Source organism: Dryobates pubescens, chromosome 35 (genome assembly GCF_014839835.1).
Source record: "Dryobates pubescens isolate bDryPub1 chromosome 35, bDryPub1.pri, whole genome shotgun sequence".
NCBI classification, from domain to species: Eukaryota; Metazoa; Chordata; class Aves; order Piciformes; family Picidae; genus Dryobates; species Dryobates pubescens.
The window spans coordinates 2,993,490-3,009,226 of record NC_071646.1 but is presented as its reverse complement, the minus strand read 5'-3'; the positions used below and the strand labels follow the sequence as shown (position 1 = coordinate 3,009,226).

At 53.1% G+C, this 15,737-nt stretch overlaps 1 protein-coding gene across 1 annotated transcript in view; it reads left to right on the top strand.

Moving 5' to 3' along the window:
* The window catches only part of PLXNA2 (plexin A2), a 208,286-nt gene extending 203,802 nt beyond the window's left edge, over positions 1 to 4,484 (top strand). Inside the window, exons 29-32 of the mRNA XM_054176319.1 lie at positions 550 to 719; positions 2,084 to 2,296; positions 3,220 to 3,370; positions 4,009 to 4,484. Coding sequence (XP_054032294.1) covers positions 550 to 719; positions 2,084 to 2,296; positions 3,220 to 3,370; positions 4,009 to 4,104 — 630 coding nt within the window. The 3' untranslated portion in view covers positions 4,105 to 4,484. The remainder of the gene's footprint in view (positions 1 to 549; positions 720 to 2,083; positions 2,297 to 3,219; positions 3,371 to 4,008) is intronic.
* Positions 4,485 to 15,737: the final 11,253 nt, after the last annotated feature.

Sequence of the window (15,737 nt, the reverse complement as noted above, 5' to 3'; positions counted from 1 at the left end):
CCTCTTGTTCTGGTGCTGCTTGCATGGGAGAAGAGACCAACCCCCTCCTAGCTACAACCTCCCTTCAGGCAATTGTAGAGAGCAATAAGGTCTGCCCTGAGCCTCCTCTTCTGCAGGCTAAGCAACCCCAGCTCCCTCAGCCTCTCCTCACAGGGCTGAGCTCTCCCCAGCCTTGTTGCCCTTCTCTGGACACACTCAAGAATCTCAATGTCCTCCTTCTTCCCTTGAGCAGAGAGAGTTTTCCAGCCTTTTCCCTGTGTCCCCCTCATTGCAGACAACACAGATTGGCTTCTGAAAGCAAACCAAATCGTTTCAGGTTAGACCTCAAGAGCAAAGTGCAGCCAGGAGGAGCTGCAGGCTGGAGCCATTCCCCGTGGGGTCCTCCAGTGACGCTCATAAAGCCCCAACCTGCCCTATTCCCGGGGGGGTTCCGGAACGGCGCTTGTGCAGGGCTGGCAGCACCATCTGGCATCCCCTTGTCGGCCCTGGTGCTTAGCCAAGCGTGTGCCCATCCCTCCCTTCACCCTTGTCTCTTGCTGCTGCCATCAGGGCACGCTGCAGAAGTTCGTGGACGACTTGTTCGAGACGCTGTTCAGCACCGTGCACCGCGGCAGCGCCCTGCCCCTCGCCATCAAGTACATGTTTGATTTCCTGGATGAGCAGGCAGATAAGCACGGCATCCACGACACAGATGTGAGGCACACCTGGAAGAGCAATTGGTAAGAGGAAGAGGAGGGGAGGGAAGCAGGAAGGGGAGGGAAGCGGGAGGCAGACGCTCCTGAGCAGCCGGCGAACGATCCGTGCCCCGAGGAGGAGCGGGAGGCGCAAAGCCCCCCAGGTCTGGGGCATGAGGGCTGCCCATGAAGCTGTGCTGATGGTTTTTCAGGCAGCACTGCTGCTGCTCCAGTGCCCTGTGCAGGTGTGGCAGTGGGCTTTGAGCCTGGACCGCCTGTTGCAGACTCATAGGCTCATGAAGTCAGAGAGTGGCAGAGACGTGAAACCACAGAATGCGCTGGCCTGGAAGGGACTTCTAGAGGTCACCTCCTCCAACCCCCCTGCAGTGAGCAGGGGCATCCCCAACTAGATTAGCTTGCTCAGAGCCCCAGCAAGCCTGACCTTGAATATCTCCAGGGATAGGACCTCTGGCACCTCCCTGGGCAGCCTATTGCAGTCTTTGACCAAGCCCTCAAACACCTTTCCTGTTCCCCAAGACCTTTCAAAGAGCCCAGCCCCCACCTGGCTCCAAGCTTCTTTCAGGGAGTTGTAGAGAGCAATGAGGTCTCCCTTCAGACTCTCCTCACCCCCAGCTCCCTCAGCTGCTCCTCACAAGACTTGTTCTCAAGTTTTGGTGGGCAGGTGGGAGAAGGTTGATGCCCCTGGAGCAGGTCTAAACTAGCAAGGGCTAGGAGGAGAGAGCTGGGGGTTGAGCTGCTCCGCTGCAGTGCAGCAAGAGTTAAGGTTGGAGCCTTGAGTGCAGCAAGCCTGGACTTGAAAGGTAATGGGAAGCAGCAGCTGGGGTTTTGATCCTGCAGTACAGCCCAAGAAGAAAGGAATAATCATCCCCCTTTGATTGCAGAGGCCTCTGGATTCAGGGACAAAGCCTCTGCTAGCTGCTGCCCTGCTCACAGATGATGAGCTGGGCAGTGGCTGGTTGGCACAGGGCTGGGCAGTGGCTGGTTGGCACAGGGCTGGGCAGTGGCTGGTTGGCACAGCACCACCACCCTGGGCTCAGCCCTAATGAATTGGGCTTAATGGGCTCCTCATGGAGCTGCTCAGCTGCTGCCACCAGGCACTGCTGGGCTCTGCCCTGGCACAGCCAGCCTTCCCTTTGTGCCTGCTGTCCAGCTGGCTCCTGCCTCCTCCAACTTCCCATGCAGGATCAGACCCCAGAGCAGCTCCTGGGGTGTTCAGGGCAGCAGTGTTCAGCCCAAGCCACCTGTGTGGGACTGGGCTAAGTGGTGTTTGATGGTTGGGTTCTTGCTGCTTCCCACCATTTGCATTCTCCTTGGGAGCCCACAGAGCAGCAAATGTCCCTTCCCTGCCTCTCTCTTGACCTTTCCTCTTGCTCTTCATTCCCCTGCAGCCTCCCTCTCCGCTTCTGGGTGAATGTGATCAAAAACCCCCAGTTTGTGTTTGACATCCACAAGGGCAGCATCACAGATGCCTGCCTCTCCGTGGTGGCTCAGACCTTCATGGACTCCTGCTCCACCTCAGAGCACCGCCTGGGCAAGGACTCCCCCTCCAACAAGCTGCTGTACGCCAAGGACATCCCCAGCTACAAGAGCTGGGTGGAGAGGTGAGCAGCAGGGATGGCCTTGGGGTTTCCAGTCCTACCTGACCTGATTGCTCTCAGGGTGGCTCTTGCAGTGAGCTGGTGGCACAGCTCAGCCCTGCCCAGCATCACTGCCCTTGTCTTGTTGCAGTGCTCCAGGCTTGGGGCAGGATGGCTGAAAAGCCTGCCTGGACCAGGAATAGTGTGGCCAGCAGGACTAGGACAGTGATTGTTCTCCTTGACTCTGCACTGGGGAGGCCATACCTTGAGTACTGGGTTCAGTTTTGGGCTCCTCACTGCAAGATGGACATTGAGGGGCTGGAGCAGGTCTGGAGAAGGGCAACAAAGCTGGGGAGGAGGTCTGGGGAGGAGCAGCTGAAGAAACTGGGATTGTTCAGCCTAGAGAAAAGGAGGCTGAGGAGAGACCTTGTGGCTCTCTATAGCTCCCTGAAAATCAGGCTGGAGCCAGGTGGGGGTTGATCTCTTCTCCTTTCCAAGAGGGAATGGCCTCAAGTTGCATCAGGGGAGGTTTGGGTGGGACATGAGGAGCAATTTCTTCCCCAAAAAGGTTGTCATGGCCTGGATCAGGCTGCTCAGGGCAGTGATGGAGTCCCAAACCCAGGAGGGATTTCAAAGCTGTGTAGATGTGCTGCTGAGGGCCATGGTTCAGCGGCCACCTGGCAGTGCTGGGTTAAGGGTTGAGATTTGCTGTTCCAAAAGGTGTCTTAGAACCATAGAATCATAGAATTGTCAGGGTTAGAAGGGACCTCAAGGATCATCCAGTTCCAACTGCCCCTGCCGAGGGCAGGGACACCTCACACTACAGCAGGCTGCTCACAGCCACATCCAGCCTGGCCTTAAAAACTCTTCCAACCATAACCATTCCACAGGAGGAGAAGAGGAGCATCTTGAGCCTCTGTGCTCCTCATGGCCCTTGCTTCCCACAGGTATTATGCAGACATTGCCAAGCTGCCTGCCATCAGTGACCAGGACATGAATGCCTACCTCGCCGAGCAGTCGCGGCTGCACTCCGTCGAGTTCAACATGCTGAGTGCCCTCAACGAGATCTACTCCTACGTCAGCAAGTACAGCGAGGAGGTGGGTGGCCCCCAGGCTGGGGGCAGAGCTGAGGCCACCCACAGCTCCTCTGGCATGGGATCAGTCCCCTCTCCCAATGAACAAGGGATGGGCCAAGAGGAAATGGCCTCAAGTTGCACCAGGGGAGGCTCAGATTGGATAGAAGGAAAGGTTTCATTCCTGAAGCAGGGGCCCTGACAGATGGCCTCCTTCAGGCACTGGAGGAAGCAAGTGGGTTGAGATTTGTAGGCCTGAGGAAATTAGGAAATGGCCTCAAGCTGTGCCAGGGGAGGTGCAGGTTGGATATGAGGAAGAATTTCTTCCCTGCCAGAGTGGTCAGGGCTTGGAGCAGGCTGCCCAGGGAGGCGGCGGAGTCCCCATCCCTGGAGGTGCTCAGAAAAGACCCTGTGGGCATTGCACCTGGGGCCATTGTTTAATGGCCATGGTGGGGCTGGGCTGCTGGTTGGACTGGATGCTCTTGGAGAGCTTCTCCAGCCTTCATGCAGCTTCTGTGCAGCTCTCCTCTCCTGGCTTTGCCCTTTGCTGTCTGGGTTTCGCGCGTGCCGAGCCGCTCGCGTCTTGCCGCTCCTCACCCGCTTCTTTCTCTCTCTTGTGTTCTTGTTTCTCACTCTCTGTCTCTCCCTTTTGGTTTCCTCCAGCTCATTGGGGCTCTGGAGCAGGACGAGCAGGCACGGAGGCAGCGCCTGGCATACAAAGTAGAGCAACTCATCGGGGCCATGTCTATTGAGAGCTGAAGAAAGGTCGCGGCGCTCACGGTGGCAAAGGGCAGAAGAACCGCAGGGACACTCGGGACTGAAGAGGGAGAAGAAGCAAGAAAGCTGCTGAACACACACAGACACACAAACCCCCAAGGCTCTTCTGGAGGGAGCAGAGACTGGCCCAAGGACACTGACTGTGTGCAAAACGATCGAGGATCCAGTTTGGAAAGGCAGGAAGGGAAGGCAAGGAAGCATCTCGAGCAAAGCCCAATCGAGGTGGATGATTTCCTTTGAGCCCTACACAGCAAGGAGGAACCTGGAAAGTCTGGATGTCTCCATGACTGCTGCTTTGCATGAAAATTGTTTGATGTATATTAGAAAAGAAAACTTTATTTAAAGGGGGGTTTTATATCAAAAGGGGGGAAAAAAAAGGAAAGGAAAAAAAAAAAAGAAAGGGAAAAAAGGAAAGGGGGAAAAAAAAGAGAAGGGAAAAAAAAGAAGGGAAAAAAGAAAGGAAAAAAGAGAAAGGGGAAAAAAAGAAGGGAAAAAAGGAAAGGGGGGAAAAAAGAGAAGGGGAAAAAAAAGAAGGGAAAAAAAGAAAGGAAAAAAGAGAAGGGAAAAAAAAGAAGGGAAAAAAGGAAAGGGGGGAAAAAAGAAGGGAAAAAAAAAGAAGGGAAAAAAGGAAAGGGGGGAAAAAAAGGGAAAAAGAAGAAAGAAAAAAAAAAGAAGAAGAAAAAAGGGGGGGAAAAGAAAAGGAAAAAAAGAGGAAAAATAAAAAGGAAAAAAGGGAAAGAAACAAAGCAAAACCCACAGAGGCCACAGAGATAACCCTGGCAACAAGGTCCACCTCTGGATCCTGTCCTGGAGAGGATTCCAAGGCCATGGCTGCAGAGAGAGTTGTGGCGCCCATTGGAATGTCTGGAAAAGCAAAACCTGCTGCTTCTGGGGGATCTTACAGGAAAGAAAAGTAAAAGCTGCTTCTTTTGGGGGAATCCTACAGGGAGGGGTTAAAAAAGGCAAAGCAGCCCCTGAGCACAAGTTTGCACCACAAACTTTTCCCACCAGTCAGACCCCAGCTTAGCCACAAAACACTTCAGTGGCTGAGTGACTGGAAGGAGCTTGACCTGAACTGCAAACCCCTCAGCTCATCCAACCTGTCTTGAGATCCAGCTTTATCTCTGTGTTTATACATCTCAATATCTATCTAGCTATATTTTTAACCCCCACTGAACTGTTGAACAAGGGAAGATCTCTGCTTTGCTTCTCTCTTCTCCACTCTCCTCCTCGCTGGACGCCACCACGAGATCAGGCAGCTCCCTGCATGGAGCCATGGCCATGCCCAGCCCTGGTGTGATGCAGCAGAAGCACCCAGCTGCCCCCTCCCAGCGGGGCAGAAGTGGGCTGAAGCCTCCTTGGTTGTGTTTTTGGTGATGGTTCCTGGCAGCCAGCCCTCACTCCTTGCAGTAAACCCCAACCCCACCACCTCTCCCTGATGTTTACAGTGAGTGATACTTGAACAGACTCAGCACCCTGAGGTGAGCTCTTTCTGGCCTTGCTGTGGGACTTGCAGAGTCAACCAGCAGAGGCTCCCTTCCAGTTTCTCTGCCAGCATCCACCCTGTGGCCCAGGGTCAGGCACAGGACTTGGATTTCCACTGGGAACTTAAGGAAAAGAACTTCTTTGCTGTGAGGCTGCTGGAGGCCTGGAGCAGGCTGCCCAGGGAGGTTGTGGAGTCTCCTTCTCTGCAGAGATGCCAAACCCACCTGGACTTTGTGATCCTGGGCAAGCTGCTGTGGGGTGCCCTGCTTTAGCAGTGTGGGTGTTGGACTGGATGATCTCCAGAGGTCCCTTCCAAACCCATGCTGGGATTCTGTGGGAAGGGGTAAGAAATCGTTGCTCCAGGCAAGGGGAGACCTCAGCCAGCCCCCTTGGGCCAGCCCCCACTGCTGTCTTGTCTCTGTCTCGTTGTTACCTTCAGTTCCTCGCTGCCCCCCCCCCCCCCCCCATACCTCCTTGTGGCCAGTTTGTGAGTGTTAACTCCTTTCAAAGACACCAAAGCTTATGTGTGTCCCTTTGTAGAGTGCCAGGAGGGGAAGGAACACTGTAAATATTTCTCTCTGTAATAAATATTAATATTCATGCAGGGGGGAGGAGAGGGCGAGGAGGTCTGGTGGAAAGAGCAAGCATTGACTTGCAGCAGCTTGGCAGTGGCAGCAGAACAGCTCCTGGCATCTACCCAGCCCTGCCCAGGCAGCTCTGTGCTGGACTGGGACCTCAGTTTGCTTGCAGCTGGTGCGTGTCAAAGCAAGATCCATTTTCCTATCTGTCCCCCTCCTCCCCCATTCCTGCCTGGAGGAGCCCAAGGAGGGTCACCATGGACTCCCTGTGCACTGGGAGAGCTGCTGGCTTCTGCTCTGGAGATGAAGTCCTGATGGGAGCCAGCGACAGGGGAGGGGAGAAGCACGTAGAGAAATACTCAGGAAACTTGTTGGTGTAATTACCCTTCAGAAAAAGCCATGCCAAGCCCACTTCCTTTTGGTGATCCACTTCTGTGAGCTTCTTCTGGACCCTGTTAATACTCTGGATGAAAATCCTGTTGATCAACCTAGTGCAATAAGTTCTTGACACTTGCAGCAGCCTCAGCTTTGTAAACTGGAAGGCTTGGATCAGCTGAGACAAGGAGAGAGCTGGCAAGAGACCCTGCCAGCAGGAGAGTTTCCTTCCCCTGCATGGGAAATCCCACTTCAGAGACAGAAAAGGTGCAAAAGCCCAGGCTGTGCTGGGAGAATCTGGCACCCCAGAGCCCAGCACCATGGGTGTGCAGCAGCCACCAGCTCACCCTGCTCTTTGCTGCTGGGATTGCAGGGTGTGAGGCTGGGAAATCCTCCTGCTCTTGTGTTGTACTGGTTCCTCTTCCTGCTCTTCGTGGTGATCCAGCCTGGGGCTTACCTGAGGGATTCCCAGACCTAGTTGTGGTGGTGGTTTTGGCTGTTGCTCTTCAGATCCTTCACCAAATCCTTACGGTACTCTGAAACCCAAAGAGAGCCTCCCAGAGGCTTTCCAAAGCCTTCTGACGATCAGCCTCGGTAGTTATCTCTGCAGGGGTCCCAGCGCTGAGCCCTGCCCCAAGCAAAGCCCTGGCTCTTCATCCCCTGGGTGCTGGGGAATGTGAGCTTGCCCTACAGCCCACAGCAGGCCCTCGAGGTCCTTTTGCCTCCATATCTATCTAAGAGGCTTTTGTGTAAGGGATTTTAAGCCTCCTTTCCTCCTCTTGCTCTCTACCTTCTGGCCAGGAGCACCCCAAAAGCAAAGAGTTTGTCACTTCCCCTTCCCCAGAAACCACAGCTGGGCTCTCTGGCATGGTGCTGCAGGGACAAGGGGGCAGTTGTTTTCCGTGCTGGGGAAGGAAGCTGAGCAGAGGAGGACAAAGGCCAGCAGCAGGAGCACTTTGCAAAGCAGTCAGCTCCAACACTTGGTCTGACTCATGAGGGCAAGCAGCAGCAATGTCCTTGATTCCCTCACCTGAAAAGGCGTTGGGAGGGTGGCAAAGGGAGCAGCACGGTGCTGACTGGGGAGGGGTGGGCAACAAACAACCTGCTACGTGTCTGCTCCTGGTGGTCGCCATGAATTATGGATCTTTAGAGGCAATTACAAGGAAGGAAGCAGCACATCCCCTTAGGGCAGAGCTCTGCAATCTATTGCCCTGCTTGCAGCCGAGGAAGCCTCTCCAAGTGGCATTTTCTTTGCACTTGCAGCCGAACTGGACTGGAGGTTTGGTCAGGAGGGGGCAGGGACTTTGCCTTAGATGAAACAATTTCCCATGCCTCTCATTGCCCCCTACCCTCTCTCCCTCCCTCCTGCAAGGCCAAGGGTGGCTGGTTTTGATTCTGCAGTTCAGTTCCTTTCAGGTATTTCGACATCAAAGTGGGAGACGTCATCCTCTGGAATCTCTCTGCCTGGTGTCACTGCTTCAATAATTCCATTTCATCTTCTGCTCATCAGCTATCAAAGCACCCACTCCAAGGGGGAGCAAGGTGCTAATCAAACACTTCTCCACCTTTGAAAGCCTTGATTAAAAACTCATCTTAGGAGAGTCTGAGCAAGCTTGAGTCCCCACGAACCCTGCTGTGGAGCACCACAACCCTGCAGCCCACCGAGGCACAGAGGCTGCGGGCACCGAGCCGGCCACGCGTTGCCATAAAGGATGGGTTGGTCTGTAAAGGGAGGCAGGAGAGAGAGCAGCACGGCCAGAGTGCTCCTGAGATCCAGCATGGACCAGCCTGCAGCTGCCTGAAGGCCCAGCAGGGGAAGCAGCACTGAGAAACAAACACACAGCGAGGAGGTTGATCCCCGAAGGAGGTTGGATGTGGCCATGCAGGGCAGCGGTGCCTTGCCGCAGGGTCTCGGTGCTGTGGCACCAGGGGGGTTGATGTTGAATGCAACAGAGACCTTCATCACAGCAGTGCCTTCAACACACTGTCTTAAAATCCCAGCAGCTTGGCCCCACGTGAGTTCTCTCTCCAACCTTCCACTGGACTCCACCAAAAAGGTCCTGATGTAGGAAGCAGTTGGGTGGAGGACAAAAGCAAGAAGGCTTTAAAGCTCTGGGGCTGCTCTGCTGCACGCTGCTGCCTCCAAGAACCTTGCTGGGGGTTGTCTAACCCTGTGTGGAAAGGGCTGAAGTGCTTCCCTCCTCTGGTGGGCACCACCTCCAAACTGAGTCTGATCTCCAGAAGTCCCAAGCAGCCAGCAGGGGTGAGGAGCATAGACCTGCCCACAGCCATCACCCTGGGCAGCAGGTTGGCAGAGGGCAGGGCAGCTTTGGGCACGGTCCCTGTGATGCTCCCATCCAAGCCTGGCCCCTGGCAGCAGCCCAGCCGAGTCCTTGCCTGTTGCTGGCTCTTCTCCACGCAGTTTGCAGTGCTGTCAGAGCTTACCTGTCACAGGGACTTGGCTCCCCAAACTAAATGGAACTAAAATCAAGAGACATGAATCAGCTGGGGCGCTCCAGGGGAAAGCTCCCGAGTGACTGTACCCTGGAGAGAAGAGAAAATGCTCAGAGCAGGATAAATAACTGACATCAAAGACACAGTAAAATGCCACAAAGCTTCAGCCACCTGATTTCAGAGTCGCATTTCTACCACAAACCAGAAGCCAGTAAGTCAGGGAGCTGTGACATGCTGTGGAGGTGCATGCTGAGCAGAGCTAGAGGAGCAGCCCCATGAGGTTAGGCAGTGTGGCTTTGGAGAAGACACCCACATCACCCCAGCCTTCATCCCAGCCCACCAAGACCCAGGAGGCCAGAGGCTGAAGGCAAAGCTCTGGTGGCAGCTATGAGGCCACCCAACACCAGCATGGACAGAATGTTGGGGTTTTCACTTAGACCTTTGGTGGGGGACTAATCAGAGCAGAAGATATGCCAGAGAGCACCACCAAGAAGATGCCATTCAGGATCTGCAGCCCTGCATGTGCAGTTTGAACAGAGGTTGGTCAGATGAGTTTTGCAGGGGAAGAGGATGGGAGGCTTCAAATTGGTTTTTCACCCCCTGGAAGGCTTTGTGCAGAGCTTCTGCTCCCCACACCAGCTTTGGGTGGTGGTCCTGGGCAAGGCATGGCTCAGAGGCTGGTGTCCCAGCCACCAGGTGGTACCTGCTGCCTTCCTGGCTCCTGGCAGAAATCACTGGATCTCCATCTGCAGCCCCAGGCGCTTCAGTGGCTGCTGGGGCCCAAGGTGTGGGGATGAAGGCAAGGAGACAGCACAGGAGAGCAGAGACCTGCTGCTCCCTGGCTGGCAAAGCAGCTCCTTGTCTCACCTGGGTGTCCACCCCAACCTTGCTGCTGTGCTTGCAGCTCACACACAGAGCTGAAGGTGCTTTTGGCCCTGTGCTGTGAGGCAGGGTGGTGTCTGTGTGCTTGTTCCTTCTGCCCCCTGTTTGCCCATTTCTCTCTTTTCTTTGTCCAAGTGGAAAACAACATTGGGGATGGGGGAGGGGGGTGGAACTAAAGAAATAAATACACAAACAGACCTTCCTGCAGCTCCTGAGAACGTGCTCCAAAGACCTGCCATTGCAAGGACAATATCCCAACCTCTCAGCCTCCCGAGACTGCCCAACCCCACAGGAGCTCTCCTGTGTGGCCTTTCCTTTGAGGTTCTTCTCTTTCCTGATACCTCTCTTTGGAATATAAGCTTGGAAGTTTATGCAGCAGCTTCTCCACCATCAGGTGCTGCCATTCCCATGGAGCTGGCAGCAGGAAGGCACAGCTGCAAGCGGAGCCATGGGGAAGCAAATGAGCTGCTGAGCTGATTTGGTTTTGGTGCCACCTTCTTTCCTGGCTTCAGAAGACAGCCATGGGAAAACATCCATGGGAAAACATCCTTCCCTTCTCCAGGAGCTCACAGCCCCTCAAGCAGTGGGAAGCAGCGAGGAGAAGGGAATGGAGAGGTACTAAACCTTCTGGAGCTCCCCTCCCTCCCTCCCTAAACCCCCACCCCCCAGAATGTAGAGAGCTCAGCTGTAGAACACATTCTGGCTCCTTCTGCCCTCCACCCTTCTTAAACAACTCCCCACCCCCCCGAGGTTTTATTAAGGGGCTTTGTGTACTGGGGCAGGACCAAGGAGTTGGGTTGGATCCCCCACCCCTCCCAACCACCGCCCATCCCACCCCCATTGTCCTCCAGCTGCTCTCCTCCCCTCCCCTTGATACTTGACACACTGGAGTTCTGTATTATAGGATGCTGATGAGTTTTATTTTCAAGATGATTGTCTGAGTTTGTTGGGGTTTGGGTTTTGGGGGTTTTTTTCTCCTCCTCTTCTCTTCCCTTCTCTCTTCTCTTCTCTTCTCTTCTCTTCTCTTCTCTTCTCTTCTCTTCTCTTCTCTTCTCTTCTCTTCTCTTCTCTTCTCTTCTCTTCTCTTCTCTTCTCTTCTCTTCTCTTCTCTTTTCTCTCTTCTCTTCTCTTCTCTTCTCTTCTCTTCTCTTCTCTTCTCTTCTCTTCTCTTCTCTCTTTTCTCTTTTCTCTTTTCTCTTCTCTTCTCTTCTCTTCTCTTCTCTTCTCTTCTCTTCTCTTCTCTTCTCTTCTCTTCTCTTCTCTTCTCTTCTCTTCTCTTCTCTTTTCTCTTCTCTTCTCTTCTCTTCTCTTCTCTTTTCTCTTCTCTTTTCTCTTTTCTTTTCTCTTCTTTTCTTTTCTATTTTCTTTTCTCCTTTCCTTTCCTTTCCTTTCCTTTCCTTTCCTTTCCTTTCCTTTCCTTTCCTTTCCTTTCCTTTCCTTTCCTTTCCTTTCCTTTCCTTTCCTTTCCTTTCCTTTCCTTTCCTTTCCTTTCCTTTCCTTTCCTTTCCATTTTTTTTTCCTCCTTCTTTCTTATTTTTTTTTGTTTTAGAAGTGTTGTGGAAAAAAAATAAAAACAACCACCCCCCCCAAAAAACATGGGGGGAAAAAAATGGTAAGAAAGTTGAAGTATTTAAAAAGAACAACAACAAAAAACAAGTCCCGGGGTGGGGGGGAGAAAAAAACACAAAACAACAAAAAAAAATAGAGGGGGTTTTGTTATTATTCTAATATATTATGGTGTACCTATTGTAAATATGAAACACTCCTATTTTGCAAGCCAAGGACTCACTTTGTACTGTTGTTATATATAAATAAAGTTTACTGCTTAAAAAAAGGAACCAAGAGAAAAGCCAACAGAATGAAAGGGCCCTCCTGGGGTGCTGCTGCTGCTGCTGCTTCTTTCCTGGCTCGTGGTGCATCCTGGCCTGCAGCAGGCACAGTGTGGCCAGCAGGAGCAGGGAGGTCATTGTGCCCTGTGCTCAGCACTGCTGAGGCCACACCTTGAGTCCTGTGTCCAGTTCTGGGCTCCTCAGGTTAGGGAAGATGTTGAGAGGTCCTCCTCTGGGCAGGGAGGACTGACTGACCTCCACAAAACAGAGGGTTCCTGCTCTGCTTTGGTCCTCTGCCTGGTGATGAAATGCCATCAGAAGCATGGCTGGGAGAGCACTGAAGTAGTAAGTCTGAGCCTGGAGAACAGCAAAGCCACAGCTGCTCTGTGATGCCTTGGTGGCAATTTGCTTGGTGGTTGAGTTGCTGGAAGGTGTTCAGAGAAGGGGTCTGGAGCACAGCCCTGGAAGGAGAGGCTGAGGGAGCTGGGGTTGCTTAGCCTGCAGAAGAGGAGGTTCAGGGGAGACCTTCTTGCTCTCTCCAGCTCCCTGAAGGGAGGTTGTTGGCAGGTGGGGGTTGGTCTCTTCTCCCAGGCAAGCAGCACCAGAACAAGAGGACACAGTCTCAAACTGTGCCAGGGGAGGTTCAGGCTGGATGTTAGGAAGAAATTCTTCCCAGCAAGAGGGATTGGCCATGGGAATGAGCTGCCCAGGGAGGAGGTGGAGTCACCATCACTGGGGGTGTTTAGGAGGAGACAGGATGGGGTGCTTGGTGCCGTGGTTTAGTTGACCTGGCTGAGTTCATCCTTGTGCCAGGGGAGGGTTAGGTTGGATATTAGGAAGCACATAGTGACTGCAAGAGTGGTCAGGGATTGGCACAGGCTGCCCAAGGAGGTGGTGGAGTCCCTACCCCTGGAGGGGTTCATGAAATGTGTGGCCATGGCACTTGGGGCCATGGTTCAGTGGCCATGGTGGTGCTGGGTTGATGTTGGACCTGATGATCTCAGAGGGCTTTTCCAACCCAAACACTTCTGTGGTTGTATCACTGTAGGAAGCCTGGGCACTTCTAGGTAGGGAAGGAACAGACAAATGGTGTTTACAAATAAGAGACCTGGCTGAGTTCATCCTGCTTTCCCTTCCCTGGGATGATCCTTCAGGTTAAAAGCATTTGCTTCCATTTCATAAATCCAAGTGAACACTTTAGCAAAGGCTCAGAGGCATCTGCTTGAGTAGCAGGAATCAGCAAGTGACTTCTTCAGCAGCTGCCTGTCAACTTTAATGACCAATATGGTTGCAATTACAGCAATGAACTTTCTCTAACAGCCCCAAATTACTCTGGATGATGATAAGTGACAGAAAAATGGAGACCCTTAAGGAAGCATTAAAAAAAGAGAGAGGGAGAGAGAGGGGGGAAAAAGCAGCCTGTGGAAGCTGGAACAAGAAGTCTCGCTGCTTTCTGAAGGCTCTTAGGGCTTTTTTCCTCCTCCCCCTTTTAAATGAGGTACTAAAAAGGATAAATCTAAGCCAGGAGGGGAAGGCATGGCACAGCATGGAGCACAGCAGGGAGCTGAGGGCTGCCCCAAGATGTGGGTTTCTTCCTGCAGACACCGAGTCTGCCTGGGCTTGTGCAGCGCTGATAGGGTGAGGGGAAGCTGCTCCTGGCTGGAGCTGATGCAAATCCATCCCAGCAGTGCAGCAGCCTGCTCCTCAGGCAGGGCAGTTTGGCTCAGAGTGAGAGCAAAGCTTGCCATGGAGCTCAGGAAGGCAGCTGGGCCACATCTTGCCATCTCCCACTTTGAACCAAGGCATTTTAGCTTGGCCAGCTGGATCCCATGGGCTCTTAGCTCTGTGGCTGGTGGTCCTGTAGCTGTTGCAGTGCTCAGCTGGGGTGGGTGTGAACCCAGTGCTGGGGGAATTTGCACATCACATAAATGATAATGAACTCCACAATCCTAAAGGTCTTTTCCAACCCAAACATTCCTGCTGTCCAATGATAACTTGTGAAGTTAAGGGATCAAAGCGTTGTAGCATTGTTTGGGTTGGAAAAGACCTCTAAGGTCATTGAGTCCAACCAGCTCCTAAGAGGGAGGGAGTGGTTTTCACTTGTGCCTTGACTTAGCTGAGACTCCACCTCGAATACTCCTCCAGTTCTGGTGCCCCCAGCAGAAGAAGGACACAGAGCTGCTGGAGTGAGTCCAGAGGAGGCCACAAAGATGATCCAAGGGCTGGAGCAGCTCTGCTATGAGCTCTGAGGGAGCTGGGGGTGTTCAGCCTGGGGAAGAGAAGACTCCAGGGGAACCTTAGAGCTGCCTTCCAATACCTGAAGGGATCCTACAGGAAGGCTTCAGAGAGACTTTTCCTGAGGGTGTCTAGAGACAGGACAAGGTGGAAGGGTTTGAAGCTGAGTGAGAGCAGGGTTAGACTGGAGCTGAGGAAGGAGTCCTTTAGTAGGAGGGTGGTGAGACTCTGGAATACACTGCCCAGGGACATTGTGGATGCCTCTTCCCTGGGTGTGTTCAAGGCCAGGTTGGATGAGTCCTTGAGCAGCTGAGTCTAGTTGAGAGGTGTCCCTGCTCATGGCAGGGAGGTTGGAATAGATGATCTCTGAGGTCCCTTCCAGCCTAAGCCATTCTGTGATTCTGTGGAGTTTCCATACAGCATAAAATACCAAGGGGACTGCTGAGGTTTCCAGACCTTACTAAGCGCTGGAGATGAGGGCTGTGGTGTTTTACAGGGACCCCTGGAGATGCTGAGCTCTGGGGTGACTTGCTGGTGGCCACTGCCTTGTCATGGAGCTGCTGCTGGCAGGATAGCTGCTGGCAGGAAGCATTTCCACTTCGTGTGTGACCTTCGAGGGGTTGCTGACTCCTTCAGCTGAGCAAGGAGAAGGAAATCTCAACGTGAACAGACAGCACTGAGCGTGGGGTCAGTGTTCATCTGCACCTCATTAAGCTATTTAACAGGAGGAAGGCACTCAACTCAGAATCACATTTGAGCTGGCATGCTCTTCACAGGCTTCATCAGCACTGACAAGGTCAAGTGGTGCTTAATAAAGGCTGTACGGAATGCAGATGGCTCAGATCCCCCTGCCAGCTCCCAGGGCCAATGCAGAGGAGCGAAGAGCCACAGACAGGCAGTGGAAGGGGTCACCAAAGAGCAGGTTTGGAGCTTGCTTGGCTAAGGTGGGTCCCAGCAAAGGTTTCCCCACTGAGCTGGGGTATGGCACCTCGGTGGTCAACCTGCAGCACCAAAACAGCTTCCAGTTTCCCTTCCTGAGGGCCACAAAGAGGATCTGAGGGCTGAAGCACCTCTGCTGTGAAGAGAGGCTGAGAGAGTTGGGGCTGTTCAGCCTAGAAAAGAGAAGGCTCCAGGGAGACCTTAAAGCAGCCTTCCAGTACCTGAAGGAGGCACCAGGAGAGCTGAGGAGGGACTTGTGACAAGGGCTGGGAGTGCTAGAATGAGGGACTTTGAGCTGGAAGTAAGGAGATTTAGACTGTGGATTAGGAAGTTCTTATCAGTGAGGGTGGGGAGACACTGACATAGGTTGGCCAGAGAAGTTATGGAGACTCCAAGGGTAGAATTGTTGAAAGCCAGGTTGGATGAGGTCTTGAGCAACCTGGGCTAGGGGGAGGTGTCCCTGTTCATGGCAGAGAGGGGTTGGAACTGGCTGATCTTTAAGGTCCCTTCCAACCCAAACCATTCTGTGATTCCACCCCCAGCCTTCAGCTTTGTGCTCAGCCTCTGCATCCCCTAAACTTCAGTTTCACCTTCAGAACATATGTTACTGCCCTGTTGCTTAATCACTGTCACTCTGCAAGCAGTGGAAAGGGGACTGGACACCCCAGTGCTGGCTTTTCAAGGCTGCTGATGGGGGCAAGCTAATGGAGGTGACACTTTCAATTACCCAACCTAATGGCAGCATTAATTTTGACCTGTGTAAATTCTCTTCTGCAAATGCTTAGCTAGAGGGTGACATATAATTGTATGTAATCAGACAGTTAGCTTCAGCTGGCAA